Consider the following 13,575-nt stretch of genomic DNA (forward strand, 5'->3'; position numbering starts at 1 on the left):
TGTTAAAGAAGCTGTAAGGAAGCTACAGCATTCTGCAGCGCTACCGGAAGTGCCATTAGCTGGGATAAGTCTCTTGGCATTTGGCATGGAAATTGGGGGGAAACGCCGGAGACGTATGCAAATATGCGATGGACAAATATTCCTGTTAGTTACTTGGGAGTGCCTCTTCAGCATTATAGAAATACCACAGAATACTGGGCAGGAGAGACAGACAGGCTGAAGGACCAGTCTGAAAAATGGGGAGGGCATAACTTTTCTATGTTTTCACGCGCAACCGTCTGTAATGTATTTTTTGTTGCAAAAGTGTTTTATGTACTTCAAGTGTTCAGTATGAGTAGAATTTGTGTCCAGAAATTACACAGAGTGTTTGCCACCTATATATGGAATTCTACATGGGAACGCACCAGTCGGTCAAACTTGTTCCTTTCCATGCGAAACGGAGGACTTGGACTGTGTCATTTGTTTTTGAAACAAATTGTTTCAAGGTTTTTCTTTTTGCGAGACCAAAGGGATATTTTCTTGAGTGCTGTTATACACGCTAAAATGTGTAATCATATTCCGGAATATATTGTGTCGTCAAACGCAGAGACACGGGGAACACTGAGCAGCTTTTGGCGCGAAATTGTCTCAGCTTATCAAGTACTGAAGTCGCGATTTTCCTTAGAATACCTGGGCACAGTTGCGCGTAAACGATTATACAAAGATCTACTCGATGTATTTTTGCCAATACCGTTGTACCGCTCCATCTATCAACTAGGACAAGAACGTGACGTTTTAAAACGAGTTCGGAAAATGCCAGTTAGAGCGTCATCAAAAACCTTTTTTTTTCAACTGCACACAGGCACGCTCCCTGTAAAACCGTGGCTGGAAAGTAAAGGTATCTTTGTTCCATGGGGATTGCACTGTTTGATATGCCAGAAGACCGAAACGATAGAGCACATCTTTCTGGACTGTCACGATGCTGTTTTCCTGTGGGACATTCTTCAGCGGACAGTCAAGAAGGAGTGGCCAGTATCACCCTTTGGTATCAGATTTTTGCCATGCGCAGATACAGAGGACGTGCCATGTGACATGCTAATGCTGTTGTGCTTGCACAGTGTATGGAAAACGAGAATGGCGGTCAGGAATGCGGATATAAACGCACGATCGGCAGTGCAAAACTTCATTGAACACTGTGTGTACGTACGAGATGTTCTCAAAATCCAGAGAGACCCACCGGAATGGTTACCTGTTCTTGATAAGCTGGCTTCTCTGAGGCCATTTTAACCTCCCATTCCAGCCATGAAAAGGCTCACGCGTATTTTATTATAATTGTATCCTTGTCTGTATGAGTTGTGTGTTTGTAAGTGGCAAACCGGTAATAAAGAAAAAAAAAAATCCGCGTGGCCTAATGGATAAGGCGTCTGACTTCGGATCAGAAGACTGCAGGTTCGAGTCCTGTCGCGGACGTTGGTTTGAAAATTTTTATTTACTGCTTGCCGAACACGCATTTAACGAAGGTGGCGCAAAATGCCCTACATGTCCGCGTGGCCTAATGGATAGGGCGTCTGACTTCGGATCAGAAGACTGCAGGTTCGAGTCCTGTCGCGGACGTTGGTTTGAAAATTTTTATTTACTGCTTGCCGAACACGCATTTAACGAAGGTGGCGCAGAATGTCCTATGTGTCCGCGTGGCCTAATGGATAAGGCGTCTGAATTCGGATCAGAAGACTGCAGGTTCGAGTCCTGTCGCGGACGTTGGTTTGAAAATTTTTATTTACTGCTTGCCGAACACGCATTTAACGAAGGTGGCGCAAAATGCCCTACATGTCCGCGTGGCCTAATGGATAAGGCGTCTGACTTCGGATCAGAAGACTGCAGGTTAGAGTCCTGTCGCGGACGTTGGTTTGAAAATTTTTATTTACTGCTTGCCGAACACGCATTTAACGAAGGTGGCGCAAAATGCCGTACATGTCCGCGTGGCCTAATGGTTTTAGGAATAGTTGTTGAGAATGTGTTCGTGTGCCAGAGTGGTAGATTTGTTATAGCCGATTTTTCAATGTCAGATTCTGGTTGGCGAATAATCTGCGTATATGCCCCTAATGCCGAAAACGAACGAGACGTGTTTTTTGAACGGCTGAAGCAGTACTTGATGTGCGAGAGACAAATAATTATGCTTGGAGATTTTAATTGTGTTTGCTCAGTGGCTGATCGTGTCAAAAATGTTCCAGTTAAGGAAAAGAGTGCCTCGCGCTTGATCGCAATGGTACAAGAGCATAATTTAGAAGATATAGGACAGGTGTTGTCTAATGGTACCCGGCCAGTTTTTACACACTATCAGCGGGCTAGCCACGCGAGACTGGATAGGATATATGTTTCATTGCAGTTAGTACCAGCATGCCACAGTTATATCGTTAAACATGTGTCATTCAGTGACCATTGTTTGGTGTTAGTCACATTTGGGACGCGCAAAGAGGCTTCACGCTTTAATTGGAAGATGTGGCTATTTAATGACAAGCTGCTACATAATGAATCGTTCGTTGAGTGCGTAAAGGAAAAGTTCGGACAGCTATTGGCAAGGCATGATGACGTGATAGAGTTGTGGGAGCTTTTTAAAGAAGAAATAAAGATTTGTGCAATAGAAAAAGCTAGTGTGATGAAGTACGAAGAAAGAAAAAAGGAGAAAGAAATACAGCAAGAACTGGACTTTATGTACCGAGTAGAGGCCGATAAACCTGGTACGTTCGCAAAGCAGATCAATGAACTTAAGAGTCAACTGGAGCTTATCGACGAAGATAAGTACAGAGGAGCGGTGATCCGAGCAAGGGCGGACAAGCTATGGCTCGGCGAAACGCCCACGAAGCGAGCCTTTGCAGACGAAAAGGCTCACGCAAGGCAAAACGTAATTCGGAAAATAAGTTATAAGAATGAAGTCACCGACGAACAAGCTAAAATACACAGAGCGTTCCTCGAGCACTATAGCGAACTATTTCGAAGAAGTAACGATGTCCCGGAAGAATTCGAACGCGAGTTCCTGGCCAACATGGCAAAACTAGATGACGTAGACCGTGAATATCTGGAAGAACCGATCAGCCAAAAAGAAGTTGAAGATGCCATTGAGGATTTAGCTCGGGGGAAGTCTCCTGGACCTGATGGGTTGGGAGCGGCTTTCTATAAGGCCTTCAGAAAAGATGTGAGCCTCATTTTATTTTTGGTATTTAGTGAGGCGTATAGGCGAAAATATGCACCCCCGTCATTTGGGCGGTCGCATATAGTACTCATTCCCAAGACGGAAGACTCAGAAAAATTGCTGTCAGTTGGGTCTTACCGCCCAATAGCGCTGACTAACGTTGATTATAAAATCTTTACTAAGATCTTGGCAAAGAGGTTACAGCGAGTTATAACACGAATTGTAGGACCGCATCAGACGTGCGGAATCAAAGGAAGATCAATCTACAGAAATATTCACATTGCTAGAACCATTCTGGAATGCTGTGATGCGTGGGGTGAACATGTAGCATTGCTTCAACTTGATCTGCAAAAGGCGTTTGATCGTGTATCACATAACGTTCTTTTTTCAGTTCTTCAGTATGTAAATGTTGGCTCGGTGCTCTTTGATGGAGTAAAGATGTGCTATGCTAATTGTACCGCTAACCTTATAATAAATAAGGAAGCAGGCGAGAGCTTTCACGTACGCTCAAGTGTGCGCCAGGGATGCCCTTTAAGTCCTCTACTATTTGCGTTGTACCTCGAGCCATTCTGCAGAAAGATTCTTTATAACAACAGTATTGTAGGTTTTCGTTTACAGTCAACGGAAGTAAAGCTGCTTACATACGCGGATGATATTGCTTTGTTTTGTAGCGATAAAGAAAGTGTCGCGACCGCGGTAAAGGACGCTTTATCTTTTTGTAAAATGACTGGTAGCGTGATAAACTTTGATAAGTGTTTAGGGGTGTGGCATGGAACATGGCAAAGCACCCCACCCATCTTTTTGAATGTTAAGTGGACCGTTGCGCCGACAAAGTATCTCGGGGTGCCGCTTGAGCACTATAAAGAGGCGGGGCAATTCTGGGAAAATGAAACAATGAAGGTGCAAGAAAAAGCAGTTAAATGGGGTGGTCGTTGTCTTTCGATGTTTGCCCGCGCGACGGTCTGCAACCTGTTTGCCGTTGCCAAAGTGTGCTATGTATTGCAAGCATTGTGTATGACTAGAGTTCACGTGCAACGTTTGCATCGGGTGCTGGCAGTGTACGTATGGGGATCCAATTGGGAGCGAACGAGTCGAACAAACCTATTTCGATCTGTCAAAACAGGGGGGCTTGGACTGGCGCATCTGTTCTTGAAGCAGATAGTGTGTCGTTTTGCCTTTTTAAGAGACCAAAAAGACCCTTTCCTGGTTGGAGTGATGCAACTGAGACTAGGTACGGCCCTTCCTGAATTCATTGTATCTAGCAGTGTTAACAGTGGCCCTATGAGTGGATATTTGAAAGAAGTGATATGGGCATTCCGGTTTCTGAAGGTGCGCTTCTCAATGGAGTACCTCAGCCACGTTCCCAAAAAACGTCTCTATAAAGATCTAATTGACGTGGTATTGCCAGTGCCGCTGTATAGATCGATGTTCAGTGTGGGTAGTGAAAGAAACGTCCTAAAAAGGGTAAAACGTATGCCTGTCAGGCCATCGGCAAAGTCTTTCTTTTTTCAGCTGCATTCCAATACACTACCTGTAAAACCGTGGCTTCAGGAAAGAGGTATTTTTATCCCCTGGTCTGTGGATTGTTTACTATGCCACAAGGAAGAGACAATTGAACACGTATTCATAGACTGCTGGGACGCCGTTTTCCACTGGGACGTCATGCAGCGAACTATAAAGAAAGACTTGCCCATAACACCCTATGGCATCCGTTTTCTCCCGACGGAAAATGAAGGAGGAGTGCCATACGACATGTTTATGCTATTAGGGTTGCACAGCCTGTGGCGCACCCGAATGGCTGTTAGACACGCTGACATAAATGTTCGAAGTACTCGTGAATATTTTATTGAAAGTGTCTGTTACATAAAAGAAGTGTTCGATGCGCAAAACGAAAAGCCAGAATGGATTAGTGTGTTAAACGAGCTTGTGAACCTTAGGCGGTTTTAAAATCTCGTGCACACCAAAGACTGGTGGGCACTTTTACCAATTGTGAAGTGTCGAAATTCTGACTGTATCTTGCAAAAGGCAATAAAGAAAAAAAAAAAATCCGCGTGGCCTAATGGATAAGGCGTCTGACTTCGGATCAGAAGACTGCAGGTTCGAGTCCTGTCGCGGACGTTGGTTTGAAAATTTTTATTTACTGCTTGCCGAACACGCATTTAACGAAGGTGGCGCAAAATGCCCTACATGTCCGCGTAGCCTAATGGATAAGGCGTCTGACTTCGGATCAGAAGACTGCAGGTTCGAGTCCTGTCGCGGACGTTGGTTTGAAAATTTTTATTTACTGCTTGCCGAACACGCATTTAACGAAGGTGGCGCAGAATGTCCTATGTGTCCGCGTGGCCTAATGGATAAGGCGTCTGAATTCGGATCAGAAGACTGCAGGTTCGAGTCCTGCCGCGGACGTTGGTTTGAAAATTTTTATTTACTGCTTGCCGAACACGCAATTAACGAAGGTGGCGCAAAATGTCGTATGTGTCCGCGTGGCCTAATGGATAAGGCGTCTGACTTCGGATCAGAAGACTGCAGGTTCGAGTCCTGTCGCGGACGTTGGTTTGAAAATTTTTATTTACTGCTTGCCGAACACGCATTTAACGAAGGTGGCGCAAAATGTCGTATGTGTCCGCGTGGCCTAATGGATAAGGCGTCTGACTTCGGATCAGAAGACTGCAGGTTCGAGTCCTGTCGCGGACGTTGGTTTGAAAATTTTTATTTACTGCTTGCCGAACACGCATTTAACGAAGGTGGCGCAAAATGTCCTATGTGTCCGCGTGGCCTAATTGATAAGGCGTCTGACTTCGGATCAGAAGACTAAAGGTTCGAGTCCTGTCGCGGACGTTGGTTTGAAAATTTTTATTTACTGCTTGCCGAACACACATTTAACGAAGGTGGCGCAAAATTCCCTACATGTCCGCGTGGCCTAATAGATAAGGCGTCTGACTTCGGATCAGAAGACTGCAGGTTCGAGTCCTGTCGCGGACGTTGGTTTGAAAATTTTTATTTACTGCTTGCCGAACACGCATTTAACGAAGGTGGCGCAAAATGCCCTACATGTCCGCGTGGCCTAATGGATAAGGCGTCTCACTTCGGATCAGAAGACTGCAGGTTAGAGTCCTGTCGCGGACGTTGGTTTGAAAATTTTTATTTACTGCTTGCCGAACACGCATTTAACGAAGGTGGCGCAGAATGTCCTATGTGTCCGCGTGGCCTAATTGATAAGGCGTCTGACTTCGGATCAGAAGACTGCAGGTTCGAGTCCTGTCGCGGACGTTGGTTTGAAAATTTTTATTTACTGCTTGCCGAACACGCATTTAACGAAGGTGGCGCAAAATGTCGTATGCGTCCGCGTGGCCTAATGGATGGATTCCACTTCCGGCCATCACAGCGAACGGTCGCGGAATGTCTTGCTCCTCAGTAGCGGTTACAGCGGCTCTCGGCCGCGGTTCCCGGTCAACGGAAAAACCTTCCCCGGACTACCAGATGGTTCTACCACAACTTCCTTCAGGTGCAAGTGTTTTGAACACCGTTTTTATTCACGGCGAAGTGAAAGCTCGGCCTTACCGTGTTGAGCATTTCAGGGATGCGCTTTCGCGACTCATGCTGCTGCCGGAAGTGGTGGCCCTCGGGGCTTATCAGATGAATCATGTGTGGGCCGTAACTTTTGCGAACGAGGCCGCCAAAAAGAAGATATTGGACGCAGAAGGATTCCTTGTCAAGGAACACCGTTGCGTGGTCATTGACCCGTGCAACCAGGGTGTCAGGCTCAAGCTCTTCTGGCTGCTGCATGGTGTTCCTGACGAAGACGTCAGAACAGCCTTGGCACCGTTTGGAAGAGTAACTGAAGTGACGAGGGAGAAGTGGAGGGTCCAGGGCTGCAACGACAAAGGAACCACGACACGGTCGGTGGTCCTGAAACTCAAGCCCGGAATGACAGCAGACGACCTACCACACCAACTTCGTGTTGCGGAAGACATGGCTCTCGTTATTGTCCCGGGCAGAGCACCCCTCTGCCTCCGGTGCCGTGGCACTGGACACATTCGACGAGAATGCCGGGTTCCACGTTGTGGGCTGTGTCGTCGCTTTGGCCACGACGAGACCCAGTGCGTGAGAACGTATGCCAACGTTGCTGGCCCAGGCAGGAGCGGGGACTCGTCTGAGCTTCTCATGGATCAGGAGGACGCCGAAGAGGCCGCCAAAGGAGCAGCTGAAGGGGCGGCAGCTTCGTCTGCACCACTGGTTACGAAGACCGCAAAGGTGAACCTGAAGGGGATAGATGAAGGCAATGTGCCGGATTCGGCGCCTCCTCCGGCGAAGGTTCAAGTGACGCAAGCTGGTGCTGAGGCGACGGGCGCGCCTTCAGAAATCACGCCACCTCCGACCAAAGTGGCTGACGAGCCAGTCAGCGTCAGCGACGACATGGACCTGACTTCCGACGCTAAAGGCGCCGGAAAACGGTTGCGTGACGAGGTTGATGACCACAGCCGAGACACCGACGGTGTGGATACCGAAGGACCGACACTGAAAACACCGACAGTCCGACGGTCGACGCTGAAGGTCAAGCCCAACGTGCCGCCAGACAGACGGCCGTCACATGCGCCGCCTCCGCCTTAGCGGAGGTAGTGCCCCGGAAAGAACTTTCAGCACCCGATCGTTGATCGGGAATGATTCTGTGAGGAAGTGGTTTGGCAGACGTCGCCTTCAAGGAGAGGGATATGTTCCCCAAGCATCTGTGTGAGAGCCGCAATATTTCCTCGAAAATTGTGAGTAGGGGCACACATTAATTGTAGCTAACGCAATGGCAGACGATATTAACATCACCACTCCGCTTCGTTTGGCGACATTAAACGTTAGAGGGCTGTCACAGAGGCGAAGACAATGTCAGATTAGCCGCATGCTACTAGAAAAAGACGTTGATTTGATGGCAGTCCAAGAAACAAAAATTGAATCTGAGGAAAAAACGAATCGAATGGTTGAAATTTTCAGAACGAAGTACAACGTATGCGTTTGCCACGCGAATGGTACTTCTGGTGGCTGCCTTCTTTTTATTAGAAACAGTATTGGGATTACAGAGCAGCAAGTAACTTCATGTGAGGGAGGGCGTATGCTTATTTGTGATTTTTCTTTTTCTGGAATGCTTTGGTGGGCGGTGTGTGTATATGCTCCTAATAATGCTCGTGAACGTGAAGAATTTTTTGTTTACCTGAGATCTTTCTTGGTGTGTGACAGGCACGTTCTAGTGTTTGGCGACTTTAATTGTGTGTGCCGGCCGATAGATAGATCGAAAAAGCTGCTCAGTCAAGATAAAAGCGCAACTGTTTTGCATGAAATTTTGTGTGAAGTTGATCTGGAGGATGTTGGAAGTGTTCTTGGTTCTGACAGTGATGTGCAATATACGCATTTTCAAGGAGACTGCCATTCGAGGTTAGACCGCATTTATGTGCCTTTTCATTTAGTTCCGTTCCTTTCTAGCTACAGTGTCGAATGCATCAGTTTTAGTGACCATTGCTTGGTAATGGTTACGATAGGTACAAAAAGCAAAGAGAAAAAATTTAATTGGCACTTATGGAAACTTAATGACAATCTTTTGCAGGATGAACTGTTTCTACAAAGAATAAAAGAGAAATTAGAAAATGTTCTCCTTGAAGATGCGGAAAATGTTGTAGAAGCTTGGGAACTGTTTAAATGCGATGCGAAAATAATTGCTTTAGAGACAGCATGCGTGTTGCGGCACAAACAAAAGCAAGAGGAACGGCAAATACAGTGCATGTTAGCATACCTGTTGAACATGGAAAGAGGCGCGGCTGGCACATTTATAAACGATATCAAAGAACTTAAAGCGAAACTTGAAGTCGTCGACGAGGAAAGATATCGCGGCGCCGTTTTGAGAGCACGCGCGGAACGAGTATTTTTGGGTGAAACGCCCACCAAGCGAGCGCTCAGTGACGAGAGGAGACACGCGTTGAGCAAGGAGATAAAAGAAATAGTTTATCAAGGTCAGCTTACATACGACAAGGAAATGATAGAACGTGCTTTTGTGGACCACTATAGTACGCTGCTAAGCAAGAGAGCAAGCGATATCTCGGCGTTTAAAAGTGATTATTTGCCTCTGATGCCGAGAATTGATGGTGAACTTAAGGAAGCCCTTGAACGACCTATTTCTGTAGCAGAAATTGAAGAGGCTATCGATGACCTTAGTGCAAGAAAATCGCCTGGACCAGATGGTCTTGGGGCAGCGATATATAAAATTTTCAAGGTTGAAGTAGCACAGGCTCTGTATCGCGTCATAACGAAGTGTTATGAACAAAAATGGACGCGTCCTTCCTTCCGACAGACACATGTGGTACTTATACCTAAAGTTACTGACCCCATAAAGCTTCAATCAGTAGAGGCCTACCGGCCAATAAGTCTAGCCAACATTGATTATAAAGTATTCATGAAGGTGCTCGCCCAACGCCTTCAGAGTGTAGTGAAATCCCTAGTAGGTACACATCAGACATGCGGTATTAGAGGTAGGACTATTTTTACAAATATACACACAGCAAGAAGCATACTTGAATGCTGCGATTTGATGGAAGATCGTGTAGCCATGCTACAACTGGATTTAGCCAAAGCTTTTGACAGGGTGTCGCACGAAGTCCTGTTTCTGCTTCTTGAATACGTGAATGTCGGAACAGTCATTTTGGACGGGGTGAAAATGGTTTATAATGGTTGTATAACAAACCTAATTATCAACAACAGACTCAGCAGACGAATTCCAGTACTGTCTAGCATAAAACAAGGGTGTCCGATCTCTGCCTTGCTTTTCGCTCTTTATTTAGAACCTTTCTGTCTAAAGATACTTCATAGCCATAGTATTCGCGGATACACGTTTTTTGGCAGAGAAATAAAAGTGTTAGCCTACACTGACGACATAGCAGTGTTCTGTCGCGATAAGCAAAGCATTGCAGAAGTAGTGAAGGAAGCCCAATCTTTTTGTAGTGTTTCTGGTAGTGCCATAAGTTGGCCAAAGTGTCTAGGTTTTTGGCATGGAAACTGGCAAGATACGCCAGAATTGTTTTGCAGAATGCAGTGGAGTGTGTTACCTGGCACTTATCTTGGGGTTCCACTCGGCAACTATCGAGAGCCAGTAGAATACTGGACGAATGAGAGGGACAGAATGAAAGAACAAACTAACAAATGGGGAGGCCACAACTTTTCGATGTTTGCAAGAGCCAAAGTGTGTAATATGTTTTTAGTAGCTAAAGTGTTTTACGTCTTGCAGGTGCTATGCATGAGCCGATCTTCAGTTCAAAAATACACAGAGTGTTTGCGGAATTTATTTGGGGTTCAGTATGGGAACGCATGAGCAGATTTAATTTGTTTCACTCTTTGCGCAACGGCGGACTCAGTTTAACTCATTTGTTTTTCAAGCAACTTGTGTCGAGATTTGTTTTCTTTCGAGACCAAACTGATGGGTTTCTGCGCACGGTGATCCAAGTGAGATTACGTGACGCTTTGCCCGATTTTGTTGTATCGTCGCACGCAGTCAAACCGATGACACTAAAAGGCTATGTGCGTGAAGTTATCACGGCGATTCGTCTTCTAAATGCGAGATTTTCTAGGGAGTACTTGTTTGAAGTGTCACGAAAAAAATTATATAAGGATCTTGTTGACGTTTTTGTACCTATGCCAGTGTATCGTTCTATGTACAACTTAGGGCCTGAACGTGATGTTCTTAAAAGAGTAAGGAATATGCCTGTAAGAGGTAACACAAAATCCTTCTTTTTCAAGCTCCACACTGACACACTGCCGGTTAAGCCATGGCTAAGGAGCAAGGGTTTGTTTGTCCCATGGTCCGTCAATTGCCTTATATGCAATAAGGAAGAAACAATTGAACATATTTTTCTTGACTGCCACGATGCCCGCTTTCTTTGGGACATTCTGCAGCGAACTTTAAAAAAGGAGCTCCCGATTAGTGCTTTTGGAATAAGGTTCTTGCCATGCGCAGAACCTGACGGTGTGCCGGCGGACATGTTAATGTTATTGTGTATGCAAAGCGTATGGAGAACTCGAATGGCTGTACACAATGCTGATGTACATGCGAGGTCAGCCAGACACTATTTTGTTGAAAATGTTGTTTACACACGGGAAGTGTTGAAAATGCAAAGTGACCCACCGGAATGGCTTCAAGTGTTGGACAGTTTGGCTTCGTTGAAGCCATTTTAACATGACGCTACAGTCTTTTAACGACTGGTCATTTTAATCTCGTATTTATTTGACATGTTGTTTTTGTGTATTTGCCAAGTCGGTAATAAAGAAAAAAAAGCGTGGCGTGGATAAGGGTCCTGTCTTCGAAGCAGAAGACCCGGTTCGATTTCCGGCCGACGGCATCAATTTTTTTAATGCGTGCCGACACGCATGTAATCCAAGGTGAGCATAATTGTTTATGTGTCGCTGCGCAATCGATAAGGCGCTGATACGGATCAGAAGATGCAGGTCGCAATTGGCAGCTGCTCGCGGTACGTTATTTTAATTACTCCGTGGCGAACAGGCTAACGTATTGGGTCCACAGCTTTGCTTAGTCAGGCGTGGCCAACGGATAACGCGTCGTCGGATCATAGATGGGTTGAGTCATGCGGCGTGTTCGCAAAGTTTATTTACTCGGCCGATTCCCGGCTGTACGATCCAATGTTCTATGGCGCGCGTGGCCGAAAGGTCTGACTACGATCAAAATTTGTCGCGGACGTTGGTTTGAAAATTTTTATTTACTGCTTGCCGAACACGCATTTAACGAAGGTGGCGCAAAATGTCCTATGTGTCGGCGTGGCCTAATGGATAAGGCGTCTGACTTCGGATCAGAAGACTGCAGGTTCGAGTCCTGTCGCGGACGTTGGTTTGAAAATTTTTATTTACTGCTTGCCGAACACGCATTTAACGAAGGTGGCGCAAAATGCCCTACGTGTCCGCTTGGCCTCATTCTGCTTCCGGCCACCGAGCCTGACGGATCGTCGAATCATGGCCTCTTCAGGGGCCGCGACAGCGGTCACTTTTGGCCGCGGAAACAGGCGCAACGATGAAGATATCGAATATCCGTTTATTCTGCCTCAACTGCCCCAATAAAGTTTATTCCTATCCTATCCTAACTGCCCCAAGGACGATTGGCGATTAATACTGTGTTTTTGCACGGTGATGTGCGAGCGAGACCTTACAAGGTCGAAGATTTCAGGGACGCCCTGCTGCCGACGGGTTTGCTGCCTGAGGTGCTATGCATAGGGGCGTACCAGATTAACCACGTCTGGGCGGTGACCCTCAAGGATGCGACCGCCACAAGACGACTGTTGGCCCTCAAGGAACTACAAGTAAAGGGACGACGCTGCGTCATCGTTGACCCGCAGGACCAGCAGGTGAAGCTTCGGCTTCACTGGCTGCTGTACGGCGTCGCCGACGAGGACGTCCGCACGGCGTTCGCAGCTTTCGGCAAGGTCGAGGAAGTGAGCCGGGAGAGGTGGCGTGTCCAAGGCATGGGAGAAAAGACGCCAACCACAAGGACCGTGCTGCTGAAGCTGAAAAGTGGCGTCAAGGTGGAGGACCTCCCTCACCAGGTCCGCGTCGGCGGTGAGTTGGCCCTGGTGGTTGTTCCTGGTCGCCCCATGCAGTGCTTGCGCTGCCAAGGCACGGGACACGTCCGCCGGGAGTGCAAAGTCCCCCACTGTTCACGGTGCAGACGATTCGGCCACGTCGACGCTGACTGTGTGAAATCCTACGCCGCCGTGACAGGCCCAGCTGCGAATGACGTTGCGGCAGAGCACGTCATGGACGTTGTGGAGGCGGAGGACGCTGCCAAAGGAGCTGGAGACCTGGTGCCGTCACCGACAAGCAATGGTACGCCGAACGAGGGTGCAGACGGCAAGTTGGCCGAGGCTGCTGAGAAGCCGAGTTTGCCGGAACAGCTCCCGACTGCAGAGGTCCAGGCGACCGGAGGCGTTGGTGAAGACGCGGCCTATGACGACGAAACAGCAATGCAGCAGGACAAGGCCGTCATCGACGGCGACCGGACAACGACCCTTGGTGCCCCAGTCAAGCGCTCCCACGAGGAGACCAAGGACAGGGACGAGAGTGCAACCAAGACCAGTGAGGGACCGCCGACCAAGACGCCGCTGAGAAGGCGGATGGGCTTCAAGCCAAAACCGAACGTTCCTCCTGAGAGAACACCTGGTGACAAAGCACCGGCCACTAACGCCGCCGGGAAGCCGGAGGGTTCCGGAGGCGACTAGCCGAGGGCTAGTCGTGAACGGTAAGCACCATGTTCCGGGCCTACTTTTTCTCTAGTTCAATATGGCTCTGTTTCCGTCCCTTAGTATTGCCACATTAAACGTGAGAGGGTTGGCGGCTAGTCGTAGGCAAAGTCAGCTCCTACGGTTAGTCAC

General features: G+C 47.5%; 1 protein-coding gene and 14 non-coding genes across 15 annotated transcripts; all 15 read left to right on the forward strand.

Annotated features, from left to right (window-relative positions):
- Positions 1-1,376: 1,376 nt before the first annotated feature.
- Positions 1,377-1,449, forward strand: Trnar-ucg (transfer RNA arginine (anticodon UCG)). The gene has a single exon. It is a non-coding gene; the product is annotated as a tRNA-Arg (tRNA).
- Positions 1,450-1,520: 71 nt separating this feature from the next.
- Trnar-ucg (transfer RNA arginine (anticodon UCG)) lies at positions 1,521-1,593 on the forward strand. The gene has a single exon. It is a non-coding gene; the product is annotated as a tRNA-Arg (tRNA).
- A 71-nt stretch (positions 1,594-1,664) lies between these two features.
- On the forward strand, positions 1,665-1,737 carry Trnar-ucg (transfer RNA arginine (anticodon UCG)). The gene has a single exon. It is a non-coding gene; the product is annotated as a tRNA-Arg (tRNA).
- Positions 1,738-1,808: 71 nt separating this feature from the next.
- Positions 1,809-1,881, forward strand: Trnar-ucg (transfer RNA arginine (anticodon UCG)). Its single transcript has one exon. It is a non-coding gene; the product is annotated as a tRNA-Arg (tRNA).
- Positions 1,882-3,702: 1,821 nt separating this feature from the next.
- On the forward strand, positions 3,703-5,309 carry LOC119443818 (uncharacterized). The gene has a single exon (XM_037708472.2). The coding sequence runs from the start codon at positions 3,893-3,895 to the stop codon at positions 5,114-5,116; it is 1,224 nt and encodes a 407-aa protein (XP_037564400.1). The 5' UTR covers positions 3,703-3,892; the 3' UTR covers positions 5,117-5,309.
- Trnar-ucg (transfer RNA arginine (anticodon UCG)) lies at positions 5,215-5,287 on the forward strand. Its single transcript has one exon. It is a non-coding gene; the product is annotated as a tRNA-Arg (tRNA).
- A 49-nt stretch (positions 5,310-5,358) lies between the features above and the next one.
- Positions 5,359-5,431, forward strand: Trnar-ucg (transfer RNA arginine (anticodon UCG)). The gene has a single exon. It is a non-coding gene; the product is annotated as a tRNA-Arg (tRNA).
- A 71-nt stretch (positions 5,432-5,502) lies between these two features.
- On the forward strand, positions 5,503-5,575 carry Trnar-ucg (transfer RNA arginine (anticodon UCG)). The gene has a single exon. It is a non-coding gene; the product is annotated as a tRNA-Arg (tRNA).
- A 71-nt stretch (positions 5,576-5,646) lies between these two features.
- Trnar-ucg (transfer RNA arginine (anticodon UCG)) lies at positions 5,647-5,719 on the forward strand. The gene has a single exon. It is a non-coding gene; the product is annotated as a tRNA-Arg (tRNA).
- Positions 5,720-5,790: 71 nt separating this feature from the next.
- Positions 5,791-5,863, forward strand: Trnar-ucg (transfer RNA arginine (anticodon UCG)). Its single transcript has one exon. It is a non-coding gene; the product is annotated as a tRNA-Arg (tRNA).
- Positions 5,864-5,934: 71 nt separating this feature from the next.
- Trnar-ucg (transfer RNA arginine (anticodon UCG)) lies at positions 5,935-6,007 on the forward strand. The gene has a single exon. It is a non-coding gene; the product is annotated as a tRNA-Arg (tRNA).
- Positions 6,008-6,078: 71 nt separating this feature from the next.
- On the forward strand, positions 6,079-6,151 carry Trnar-ucg (transfer RNA arginine (anticodon UCG)). Its single transcript has one exon. It is a non-coding gene; the product is annotated as a tRNA-Arg (tRNA).
- Positions 6,152-6,222: 71 nt separating this feature from the next.
- Positions 6,223-6,295, forward strand: Trnar-ucg (transfer RNA arginine (anticodon UCG)). The gene has a single exon. It is a non-coding gene; the product is annotated as a tRNA-Arg (tRNA).
- A 71-nt stretch (positions 6,296-6,366) lies between these two features.
- On the forward strand, positions 6,367-6,439 carry Trnar-ucg (transfer RNA arginine (anticodon UCG)). The gene has a single exon. It is a non-coding gene; the product is annotated as a tRNA-Arg (tRNA).
- A 5,526-nt stretch (positions 6,440-11,965) lies between these two features.
- Positions 11,966-12,038, forward strand: Trnar-ucg (transfer RNA arginine (anticodon UCG)). Its single transcript has one exon. It is a non-coding gene; the product is annotated as a tRNA-Arg (tRNA).
- The last annotated feature ends 1,537 nt before the right edge of the window (positions 12,039-13,575 follow it).

This window comes from Dermacentor silvarum, chromosome 3 (genome assembly GCF_013339745.2).
Source record: "Dermacentor silvarum isolate Dsil-2018 chromosome 3, BIME_Dsil_1.4, whole genome shotgun sequence".
Classification (NCBI taxonomy): Eukaryota; Metazoa; Arthropoda; class Arachnida; order Ixodida; family Ixodidae; genus Dermacentor; species Dermacentor silvarum.

What these genes read in the sequence shown, in the direction of transcription:
- LOC119443818 (XM_037708472.2), top strand. Translation starts at nt 3,893, where the DNA reads ATGACTGGTAGCGTGATAAACTTTGATAAGTGTTTAGGGGTGTGGCAT.